Source organism: Meriones unguiculatus, chromosome 12 (assembly GCF_030254825.1).
Source record: "Meriones unguiculatus strain TT.TT164.6M chromosome 12, Bangor_MerUng_6.1, whole genome shotgun sequence".
Lineage (NCBI taxonomy): Eukaryota > Metazoa > Chordata > Mammalia > Rodentia > Muridae > Meriones > Meriones unguiculatus.
This window is the reverse complement of record NC_083360.1, coordinates 67,514,952-67,527,976: the sequence shown is the minus strand read 5'-3', so window position 1 is coordinate 67,527,976 and position 13,025 is coordinate 67,514,952. Positions and strand designations below refer to the sequence as shown.

The 13,025-nt window shown below is 37.8% G+C and overlaps 1 protein-coding gene across 3 annotated transcripts in view; it reads right to left on the bottom strand.

Annotated features, from left to right (window-relative positions):
* The window catches only part of Focad (focadhesin), a 315,631-nt gene that overhangs the window by 80,329 nt on the left and 222,277 nt on the right, over nucleotides 1–13,025 (bottom strand). For all 3 annotated transcript variants that reach the window (XM_060365822.1, XM_060365823.1, XM_060365824.1), the window contains one exon: nucleotides 11,051–11,172. In XM_060365822.1, coding sequence (XP_060221805.1) covers nucleotides 11,051–11,172 — 122 coding nt within the window. The remainder of the gene's footprint in view (nucleotides 1–11,050; nucleotides 11,173–13,025) is intronic.

Sequence of the window (13,025 nt, the reverse complement as noted above, 5' to 3'; positions counted from 1 at the left end):
GTCTTAGTTTAAGTGACACGTGGTTCTTGAGAAGTATTAATAAAGTATTCTATACAAAATAAATGTCAAATATGAAAATACCCCTTCTGGCACATAAAGGGGCTTAGCACTCACTATTCGTCCTAACAAGCAGGACTGGCAAACTGATGTGCCTAACAGTTCTCTGAGACCTTTGGGGGAATTAGACCCCAGAGCAAAGTACAGCTGGAGAGAAAATCAGCCCAACCCAGAATCAGAACTTACTGGAACAGTAACCAGGAGGCAGACACCTAAAGCTAACAAGGAACCCAGTAGGAAATCCCAGATTAAACACTCAGGAAAGAGTTGGACAAACAGTGGATCAGAAATTCCAGTCATTAGAGGACCACACACCTCTGTATGTTCCACTTTGAAGAGCTTGACCAAACTGTCACAATGAATACAAAATAAAAATCACACCATACATCTGACATCTGGGAAGGGAAAGAAATCATTCTGAGCTACACCGTCAGAGGAAGCCTAACTGCATTTGAACTGAAGTTCTCCTGCTCCTGCGTTCAAAGTGCTGAGGCACACTCCAACATGCCAGACTCCTAGCTGACTAACCTGGAGGGAGGGAAATATATAACTCCCATGTCTTTTATCCTTCCATATAGAAAAGACATAACGTAAATTATGGCTACTCTAGGTTACTTTGCCTTAAGGCAGCAAAGGGAACTGAAACTTATAATCACACTAATTTTTTTTAAAAAGACCTAACTATATAACTAAAGAATGATCCCACATCACCACAATGCCCTTACTATGAAACGATTAAAGGTCTACTTATTTCAATTCTTTTTACATCATGTCCAGTTTTCAGAAAAAGAACAAAGCACATTAAGAGGCAAAAAAAAAAAAAAAAAAAAAAAATATGTTTCAAGGAATCAAGCAGGAATAGGAACCAGAGGCAAATAGTGAGTACAGTTGAAATTCTCAGTCTGGGAATTTTAAATGAATTATTAATGCACAATGGCTGTGATGGACGTGGTAGACAGCATATAAGAACAATGGGCAAAAGTCCTAAGGAAGAACCAAAAAGAAACGATAAGAACCAAATGCCCTGCTACAACAGATATAGAAAAAGCCTTTGGTGTGTTTCATAGACTTGCCTCAAGACAGAATTCCGAAACTTGAGGATGTCTTAATAGAAATCTCCAAATATGAAAAGCAAAGAGAAAACACCAACAAAAAAACAAAAATAGAATGCCCAAGGTCTGTGGAAAGGGATGCCAAACATACAATATACATAGCGATCAACAGTAAAGGCCTGGTCAAGAGAATGAACTCTCCTGTGTCATTACGATGGCAAGTTAACATTCCAGTGGGGCAGATCAAATGACCCAGCAGGGAGATCATCCTGGGAAAAAAAAAAGGAGTGCTACCCTTCTGCTATGCTAAAGAGACAGGCAAAACAATTAAACCATTTCCAGAATCCTACCCCTAGGATAGTTTCTTACAGAGAACAGCCATGCTGCTTCTGAAGTCAGTCTGCTTTTGTGAATTACTAAGTGTAATTTTTCCTTTTTTTTCTGTTGTTGTTGTTGTTCTAAACATGCTTTCCCTAACACTGTGGGTTTCCTTACTTCTCTAAAGTAATATAGTAGAATTCTATACCCTCTGAAAATGGTCCTTCAAAAATTAAGGCGAAACAGATTCTATCAGACAAGGCTTACCTTTCAGGACAAGTTTTTCTTTTAAGCACCTTTTACACTGAACAAAAAGATAGACTGAAATCTCAGAGCTACAGGAAGCTAGGAAGAACATTAGAGAAAGAACACAAAAAGGTAAAATAAAATTTGATTTTCATGTTCTTAATTAATCTAACAGTACGTATATTTAAAATAACAACATGCTTATGTGTAAGTGAAATGAATGGCAGGAATAACCCTCCCTGTATTTGTTACTTTTGCATGGATGTGAACAAAATCCTTGAGAGAACCAAAAGGGAAGGAGTTTAACTTTGGCTGATGGTCTCAAGCTTTCAGTCTATGGCATTGGCTCTGCTGATTCTGGGCCTGCAATAAATACAAAGCAAGAGAGGAGCTGAAACATGTGGCAGGATCATGAAGCCCTGTTGGCTTCATGGGAGAAAAGAAACAGAAGAAGCTACAAGGAGGCACCAGGGCAAGATACAGGCTTTAAGGACACACCTCCGGTGAAGGACCACAAGCAGCATCCACCTTCTTAGAGTTTTCAGAACCTTCTTAAATAATGTCACCACCAAAGGAACAAGTGTTCAACAGATGAACCTAAATGAGATATTTCCTACTAAAACCTAACAAATTCCATGGACAAAGAGAAAGGATTGGAATTATTTATAATTATAGACAAGATACAAATACCACATAATATTTGAAGTGTTGCTTGCAGGTTGACTAATAGATACCTATTGTCAACTCTAAGGCAATAAAAAAAAAGCGTAAAATTAGGCTAACAAGAAAGAAAATGGAGTCACATAAAACTTCTAAGAGTAGACAGTAAAATTAGTAGTAAAGGACACAATCAACAAAAAGAAAAGTATAACAACATAGTAAATATTAACTAAACCATAGCAACAATTATTTTGAAAGTCAATGTTCTGTATGAACTAGTTAAAAGACAGTGCTAAAAGTCAAGCAAAAACCAAGACCAAATATACCTACTATAATGTTCGTAGCAGCTCTATTCATAATAGCCAGAAGCTGGAAACAATGCAAATGTCACTCAGTTGAGGAATGGATACAGAAATTGTTGTACATTTACACAATGAAATACTACTCAGCAATTAAACACAAGGAAATCATGAAATTTGCAGGCAAATGGTGGGATCTAGAAAAGATCATCTTGAGTGAAGTAACCCAGAAGCAGAAAGACACACATGGTATATATTCACTCATAAGTGGATATTAGCCATATAATAGAGGATAAACATACTAAAATCTATACTCCTAAAGAAGCTAAACAACAAGGAAGACCCTACAGAAGACACTTAATCCTCACTCAGAAGAACAAACACAATAGACATTGGAAGCAGGAGATGACAGGGAACAGGGCAGGAGCCTACCAAAGATAGCCCCTGAAAGACTCTACTGATCAAGGTATAAAAGCAGAGGCTAAGACTCATAGCCAAACTTTGGGCACAGTCCAGGGAATCTTATGAAAGAAGGGAGAGATAGAAAGACCTGGAAAGAACAGTAGCTCCAAAAGGAGACCTAAAACTGAGACATAAAAACTGAGCCCTGGGAACCCTGAAGAGACTGATACCCCAACCAAGGACCATGCATGGAGAGGACCTAAAAACCCTGCTCAGATGTAGCCCATAGACTCAGTCTCCAAGTGGGTTCCCTAGTAAGGGGAGCAGGGACTTTCTCTGGTATGAACTCAGTGGCAGGCTCTCGGATCACCTCCCCCTGGGGGTGCAGCCTTGCCAAGCCACAGAGGAAGACAATGCAGACAGTCCTGATGAGACCTGATAGGCTAAGGTCAAATAAAAGGGGAGGAGGACCTCCTCTATCAGTTGACTAGGAAAGGAACATGGGGGAGAAGAGGGAAAAAGGGTGGGATTGGAAGGAGATGAGGGAGGGGGCCACAGCCAGGATACAAATTGAATAAATTATCATAAATGATAATAATAAAATAAATATTAAAAAAGAAAGAAAAGAACACTACTTTAAATACAATGACACACATAAATCAAAAGTGAGTGTGGATAAAGATACAATGATAATGCTAATAAATAAGGCATGTATATGTTGGCCATTCATACCTACTCAAGTGGCAGGGAATGCTGCAGAGTCCTGTTGTAAACTTTGTCTACTTTGTAAACTTTATAAACCCTCAAGGCAAGAAAGTACCCAGGCCACTCTCCCAGGCCTCTCTAATACACTTTACAGCATTTACAGCCTCTCTCTGTAACTGTCACAAAGGTATCTCCAACCCTTGAATATGACCCTTGCCAGATTGTGCTAATTTTAGATTGAAAGTCTGAACAAAATGTCACCAACCCCTGAGCAGGAAAACCCACCAATATCTGAACAGGAGCGTTCACCTGAATTCCCCCAAGCTCAGAACTTGAAATCCCGTCATTCCTCACCCTGAAAATCTCTGCCCTAGAAAGCTCCACTTGCTAAGAAATCCTATATAAAGGCTGTGTCTGCTCAAGTTCCCTGTTGTCCTCTCCTGGAAGCAGGAGCAGCCAACCCTGGACTTGTTCCTCCACACCCTGGACCCTCCCAATAAATCTCTTTTATGAGATTTGCAGCCTGGTGTGACTCTCTCATCAGAAGAAGCCAAGAAGCAATGAAGAGAAGGGATAAAGGGAAGGAGTGGAGCAGGGCTGAGGCTCCTCAGCTCCTCAGCTCAGCTTGGGATACCCTCCTTTGGGAGTTGCAACACCTTTGCTAAGGAGGCTTCCTCTCAGAGCTGTGTGGTTCCTGGGACCCTGTCTCAGGAGACCCTTCCACTGTGACAACTTCTCCCCTCAGAGCTATATGGATTCTGGGCTTCCAAATCCTAGGACACCTTTCCATCTGAGCAGGAAGGCAACAGTATATGTTGATCCCTGGTAAGGCATGCTTTACAGCCTTTAATCCCAGCATGGATTGGGAGGCAAAAACAGATGGATCTCTGGGAGTCTGAGGCCAGTATGATCTACATAGTGAGTTCCAAGACAGCCAGAGCAACACAGTGAGACCCTGTCTTGAAAATATCATTATCAGCAGCAGCAGCAGCAGCAACAGCCGCTAAAATTGGGCCAGCAAGATGACCCAGAAGGCAAACATACGTGCTGATAAACCTGTCTTGAGGTTGGTTCCTGGGATCCACATGGTAGAATGAGAGAACCAGGTTGTCCTATGACCTGCACATGCTCCATGACACATATATGCCTCCACCTCACAAACAAATATTATAAAAAATTAATTGGAATAGAAACCACTGAAATTCAAAACTAAAAGCTAGTTATTTGGTTTTTTGGTTTTTTTATTTTTATTTTTTTATTTTTAGTTACATTTTATTAACTCTGTATCCCAGCTGTATCCTACTCCCTCATTCCCTCCCAATCCCAACCTCCCTCCCTCATCTCCTCCCTGCCCCTTTCCAAGTCCACTGATAGGGGGGACCTCCTCCCCTTTCATCTGACCCTGCTTTATCAGGTATCTTCAGACTGGCTGCAAAGTCCTCCTCTGTGGCCTAGCAGGACTGCTCCTCCCTTGGGGGTTGGGGAGGTCAAAAAGCCAGTCATTGAGTTCCTGTCAGAAATAGTCCCTGTTCCCCTTACTATGGGAAACCAATTGGTTACTGAGCTACCACAGGCTACATCTGAGCAGAGGTTCTAGGTTATATCCATACGTGGTCCTTGGTGGAGTGTCAGTCTCAGAAAGCTAGTTATTTGAAACATTAAATAAAAACAATAAACTTGTAACCAAACAGACTAAGGAAAAAACACAGAGAAAAAATAAATAAATTGTGTTTGAAATAAAGAGAAGATACAAATCTAGACCCTATAAAAAATTAGAAGGGTAATGAAGAACACTGTGTACAACTGAATGCATCAAATTAATAACCGAGATAAAAAGACCAATTGCTTGAAAAGCACAAAGTTCACATGAAAAACACATTATCTGAATAGGTCTATACCTTTTAAGAAAAATTAAATTTTAAACAGTTATTAACCTTTCTGAATGAAAATACAAGTCTCAGATGTGTTCATGGCTAACTACCACTAAACATTTAAGGAAGTGATCTTTCTGATTCCCTACATTTCTTTTAGAAGAGAGAAGCAGATACTTCCTCTCCTATGAAGTCACTGTTACTCTCAGTTTGAAAATAGACATTGACAAGAAATCCACAAAACAATATTTCCCATAAACATAAATACAAAACTTCCTAAAAGCATGAGAAAATTGAATCTGACAATGTAAAACAATTTATACATCATAATTAGTGGTATTTATCCAGTGAGACTGGATCAATATTTGAGAATATATAGTACAGAGATCACACACAGTATCAATAGATGCAGAAAAGGGCACTTGAGAAACTCAAAGCCTGTTTATGATTAAAAAAAAATACAAGCAAACAAAGCAAAACCTTCCAACTAGTTTAACCAAGGTTCAGTCTAAGCTTGACAAGGAAGTCTATACAATAACCCCAGCCAATAGAATACACAATAGTGCATTTTTTTAGGATCAGAACAAGGCAGAGATGTCAATTCTCAGCAGTCCTTTTCAGCTTCATACTGGAACTCCTTACTGATGCAATGTGATAGAAACAAAGTATAAAATATACTGAAGGAAAAGAAGAAAGGAAATTGCCCCTGCCACAGACAATGTAAGTATTTATATATAAAATCCAAACAAATTAGCCAAAAGACCCAGAAATTATTTACTTCAGCAAAGCTAGAGTATGCAAGATTAATACATAATTGCTTTCCTATATATTTACAGGGAATAGATATTAAAATTTGAGGTTAACTGACAGTAGTAATATCGCCCAAAATGAAATGTATGACTATAAACCTATGAAAGTATTTATAAGATCAACATGAGAAAAATTACAAACTATGAAAAATCAACCATGAGTCAAATAAATGAAGAGATACTTGATGCTCATGAATAGAAAGATTTAACCAAAACTTTATACCAGCAAACTTATTCTAAACCTCATATGGCAAATAAAAAAGAAGAAAGAGGGGCTGAAGGGATGGCTTAGCAATTAAGAACACTTCCTGCTCTCTCAGAGAACTGGATTCTGTTCTTACATGGAAGCTCATTGTGGCCTGTAACTCTAGGTCCAGGGGATCTGCTGCCCTCTTCTGGCCTCTGTGGCCATGCACAAATGTGGTACATATAAATTCATACAGTCATGCACACTCACACATGAAAATGATAGATATATACAAACAAACAAACAAACAAACAAACATAGATACATAGATAGACAGATGGATAGATGACATACATACATACTTACATAGATAAATAGATACATACATAGATAGGCAAATGGATGGACAGACAGGCAAACAGACAGATAATCTTTTAAAAAGCAACAATGAAAAATATTTGATAAGTGTGACTATGGGACCTCAAGCCTTGCTATTCAGCTATAGTAAAGGTAGAGAAGCAAATCATTGTGTTTACACAAGAGCAATGAGCAGAAAATCAAATAGAATTAATCCTCATGGCAAAACACTTAGGGTTATGTAATGGTTTCTAAATTTAACAAAGCACCTACAAGATTTATATGAAAACAAAATGTTAACCTAATGAACTACAAAGATGTACTTTGTTCATGAGTGTAGAGACTCTGTGGTCCCAAGATTTCAGTTTCCTGTCAAGCGGCATATGGAACTGATGCATTTATAATCCACATCAAGGTAGGAATGTGATATCTTAAAGCTGTGTTTATGTTTACATCAAAGAGCAAAGGGCCTAGAATTAAAAGTCATACTACTTCACTGTGGGGCATATTCCTAGCTGACAGTAATCAGGCTATAGGATTTAGGCGAAAATACAGATCACAGTAACAGAAATAGAAAACACATACTCAAAAAAAAAGGGGGGGAGGGAGGGAGAACAGAAAAAAACACGGGAAGTGGGAGAAATGATTTTTGAAAGAAGTACTTAGGTGATCCAAGTAAAGGATGTATTTACAACAAAAACAATCAGTCCTTACACAAACATTATGCTTTAATGGAGCAGAGCCTAAAATGCACACTATAAAGTGTAAAACTCCTACATGAAACCACAGTCTAACTACAAATTGATTAGTGAAGGCACTAGATGTGGTGTGCCTACCCAGTAAAATATGGGTCTGCCATAAAAACAGTGCAGAGCCAGTGTATGCTACAACATGGATGAACCTTAAAAATGTTACCCTGTGGGCCAGCAGCCACGTCCAGTTAACCATAGATTTTTGAGTATGTATATAAAATGGGGTTTTAAAATAAGTGAATTATACATTTACTCTAAAAATTAATAAATAAAAGATAAATTACGCAGAAAAGGAAAATTCTTGTAATCTTGCTTCAGACAAAAAAGAGTCATAAGAAGAAAAATATGACAATCTAGAGTCTTCAAAATTAAAAATCTGATTTTTCAAATACAGTCATTTTTTAAAAAATGACAGAATTAGGTACAGAACATTTCCAAAATCCATTTCTGATATACCATTTCTATCCAGAATGTGTAAAGTCCTTTCTTTAGGAAACAAATCCTCAGGGGAAAAAAAAACATAGTGCAAAGATCAGAGCAGACACATCATGGAAAACCAAGGATTACAAAAGATCACATAAAAAGATGCTGACTACCATTCATTAGTACAGAAATGAATACCTACAGTTTGTAAAGCTAACATTCCTGTCCCTGCCAGGGATGTAAACACAGACCTCTTGTATACTATAGGAGCATCCACAAGGAGACAGCCATTGGGAAATAGGTTACTAGCGTTACATCAAGTTCTATGTGCAGTTACCAAACACCTCAACAAACACACTCTTAGCCATTTCTCCACATCAAGGACAAAACAGATGACAACACAAAAATATCTGAGTAATTTAGTGAGGAATTATCATGAAAATGTTTATATGACCACCAAAAACCAGACGCAAATCAAAGGTCCACGACCCAGTAAACCTATAAACAAATGAACCCCTCAGGACAAACTTCCAGAGACACAAAGCAAGGTTTGAAGAAATTTCTAAAAAACAATGCCCAACAGACCCCAGAAAAACAAAACAAAAACAACAACAACAAAAGAAGGCAGAACAAGAAGAAAAGCTAAGAGTCAAGATAGATAGGTTTTAAATGTTTTCTGATTGACCTGGAAGGGTGCAGTGATCATCCTTAACTGCAGTTTCTCTGTCTGTGGTTTCTGTTACAGTCAACAGTCGGATAACTAAACTGAAAAATTCCATAGACAAATGATTTGCATGTTTGAAGTTGCATGCTGTCATAAACAGTCTGAAACTTTGTGCTGCTCCGCTCAAGACATGATGCATTCCTTTGCCCAGTGTATCTATGCTGTATGCACCACCTGCCCCTAAGTCCTTACTCGGTAACTCTGAGTTATCGTATTCAAGTAATCCATGTTTTATTTAATAATGGCTCTATGTCTTAAAAGTGGTGGTACTGGTATATCAGAAATGCCAAAGCAGAGCCAAGAAGTGAATAAGTAAAAGCTGTGGACTTAATAAAGAAATTTTTTTTTTAAATTCACTTGATTGAGTTGCTAAGCTCCACAGTAACAAACTGAAATTGAATTCCAGGGTTCAATTTCCAGACTTTCCACTTAGTTGCTTTATGATCTTGAACAGATTAACAGGATCTACCTCAGAACGTGGATGTGGAGATTAAATGAATGAATATACTGTGCTCCTCTGCTTGTAATTCTGAGGTCATGTCCTAATAAAACGTTACAAACTGAAAATGCCCTGACTTGAAAATGTGCTTAATTAGGCTAACTTAGCAGGCGTCACAGCCCAGCCACACAGTAGCACGCTGCGAAATACAGCAGCTTATGCCAGCAGTCATGTGCCTGGCTGAGCTACAGTTTGCTGCCCTTGCACAGAATCAAGAGACAGCATTGTTCTGCATTTTGCTAGAAAAATGAAAATTCAAAGTACTGTTTCTACTAAAGCCATACACATTTTGGACCATCAAAAAAAATCAACAAACAGCAAACTGAAACACATTACATAAGGTATGTATATTGTATATGCAGTAGTAGTGTTAAAGGGTACAAGCTAATTATAATTTGCTATTATTGCAATTGTTATTAGTCAGTTCTTCAAATTTTTCATTATTTCTGGTTAAACAGCTTGAGAAACCAATGAATCATTCCCTCTCTGCCTTTTCTCCCCTAAGAAAGAGACAGAGAGTATGTGTGTGTGTGTGTGTGTCTGTCTGTGTTCACAGGCATGCATGTGTATGCATAGAGGCCAGAACAAAGTGTTGAATACCTTGGAGCAAGAGTTATAGACAGTTGTGAGCTGCATAATATGGTTACGTGAAACGAACTCAGTTAGCAAGGCAGTTAACCTCCACAGCAACAGCACACATAGTTAACTGCTGGGTCATGGGAAATGAATCTGAACTAAAATCCCATTATACATTTCACAAATTTTGTTCAAAATTCCCTCTAAGTGACTCCCAAATAATACTGTCATTTTTCCATCCCTCTGAGATTTTCTAGGCCTTCTCTAACACAAGCTACAAATATCTTAATCCAGATACTTTCTCTGTTCATATGTAGAGCATATCTCATAGCTTCTGGTACATTAGCTAAATTTAACACAGCTTCTACTAGCCCACACCTTTTTTAAAAATTTCTGTTCTGATAACTTTTCAAAGTTTAAACTTGGATTTGTCCTAAAAATACCTACATGCAGAGCTTAAGATGATAAAGGTAGCAAATCTTTCTTTTCCATGCTAACTAAAGAGATGACTGGGAATAACAGATACAGATAGGACCTGTTTTCCTCTGATTTGTTTAAACATTTTTACCTCAGAGAAACATTACTCCTCCCAGATTTCTCTCTCTTTAACTGAATGAGAGACACTGTTACCAGAAAAGACTTCAAGTACTTTGCAGGAGACAGCAAGATGACTCCAAAGGTAAAGGTACTTGCTTGCTGCCAAGCATGACAACCCGAGTTTCTCCCCACAGAGAGCATGCATAGGTATGCTATAACATACACACATATAACCAATTTTTTAAGAGAAAGAAATGAGCAGTACTTTTTCCTTAAGTTAAAATTCAATCTAAACAATGTAAAATAATATAACTGAAATAAGTAAAGAAGTAACCTCTTTAGAGTCTACTCCCTAAAAATTCTGTTGAGCAGTACGGAAGTGTCAACTATCTATTGCAGAAACATAGGACTTAGTATCCTATTTGGTCAGCTGTTTTGGAAGCCATTAAAAAGCAACCTGTGATAATGATGGCAAAGGAAAAAAAAAAACTCCCAAAGAAACTCAGTTCATACAAACAAAGGCAAAGGAGGAACACTAAAACACAAATAGGCCGACGGAGTCAGAACAGCACCTACTTCATGGACAAGGGCCAGTGTTGTCTGCTTGAAGCTTCGCCCTCTACTGGCCATCAGCCGATTCAGTGGCTTGCCATCTTTATTCTGATACATGGCAACATCATAGCAAAACAGCATGCCACCTTTCAAAAGAAAGAAACTCGAAATGAGCATTTTCAATGACAAAAATTGTAAATTATATTCTTAGCAGTACACACTCAGCCAATCTGGATGGAGAACTTATAAATGTAAACATTAGTTGTTGAGCTAATTATTATATTTTAATATTGGTGTAAGTGTCAAAAGAAGGGAAAAAGAGATGGGATACAAAAAGTAACATTTAAAATATAACTTATCTACAAGTAATTTATAATTAATATCTATCAGTGTAAATATTTACAAAAAAAGAAAAATTTTCATTCATTTCACATTTTGCAAATCATTGGTACAATTGAGCTTTATCCTAAAAAAAGTTTCATTGCAAAAAAGTCTGTGCACATATTAATCTGTGTCAACTCTTGTTAACATAGTCTATGCCTACACATGAACAAGCTGACCTCACATGAGCACCAGCAGGCTCTTGGTTGTTCCTTTTCCCTGCCTTTGTAACTTTGGTTAACCGAGTTCTCAACTGAACTTCCAGCACAAGGTAGGCCGCAAATCAATCAAAAGCCAACAAAGCTAGTAAAGTACTTGAGCGGTCACTTAGAGAAACCCCAGGTAACTTATGGAAACACAGTAATTCTGAGTCAAGGAAAAGACATATTCAAGGACCAAGGTGACATAAAATAGACAGGCTACAACATTTTCAACATCTATTCTTAGTATATGACAGAGAAAAGTGAACAGTTTATAAACATAGCTTGGTAAATTGTTTTACACTGGGAAGACGAGTCTAAGCAGGACCCTAGTCAAGAAGGAAATCACTGTACATCTCAGAAGCCTTTAGGCATACCTTCCTGTAGCACCTCCCACTCCTAGGGCAGAACGACTTCTAACAGCCAGTTCGCCTATCAGGTTCTTTTTATGAATGAAATTAGACTATGAAGATACTTTCATATCTGACTTCTTTCACTCACCCTCACTGTCGTGAGAATCATTTTACTCTTATTGGCAATTGTAATCTACTCATTCTTACATCATATTCTTTCATGTGAATATGTAACATTTCTGTACTCATTTTACTGCAAACAGGCATTTAGATAGCTCCTGAGTTAAATGCTAGGCAAAGAGTACTACTATGAACTTATGTCTCTGGGAGTACCCATCAAGTTACATTCTGTAAAACTAAAACCCGAATTATATAGGAATTTATTCACAATTTTCAAAATATCATAGGAACTTCTATTCAAAGCAGCTGTCCTGGTCACCTCACCAACAGCTATTGCTTCGTATCCACAGGGAATTGTCCCAAAGCCCCCACGGTTAGCAGAATTTATGAACATTCAGGTCCCTTATATAAAGTGACCTAGTATTTGCATATGACCTATTCACTTCCTTCTGCATCTCTTATGACCTCTGTTATTTATAATGAATACAATGCAGACATCAGATGTGGCATAAACAGTTGGCTGTGTTCTGTTGTTTGGGCACAAATAACAAGAAAAGGTCTGCATATGTTCAATACAACTCTAAACTTTTAGAAATACTTCTTTCATCTGCTGTTGGTTGAATCCTCGTGTGTGAAACCATAGGACTAAACAAATGTACATAGAATTTTCCATCTTTTATGCATTCAGCAGTATGAATGTGATCTTATTATAGTTTTTTATTATGTCTTATAGTTTTTCAAGGTTTTTTCCTGATGTTAAAGTTGATTATCTTCTCAAATGTTCACTGGACATTTGAAATTTCTCTTTAAATCCTGTTGGACTGTGAATTTTAGTCATTTCTACCCAATCCCCTTCTCATCCCCATCTATCTCCTGCTGGAACCTTCCTTCCAAACAAGCCTCCTTCTATTTTCCTATCTCCCTTTTCTATGTGATCCATTGAGT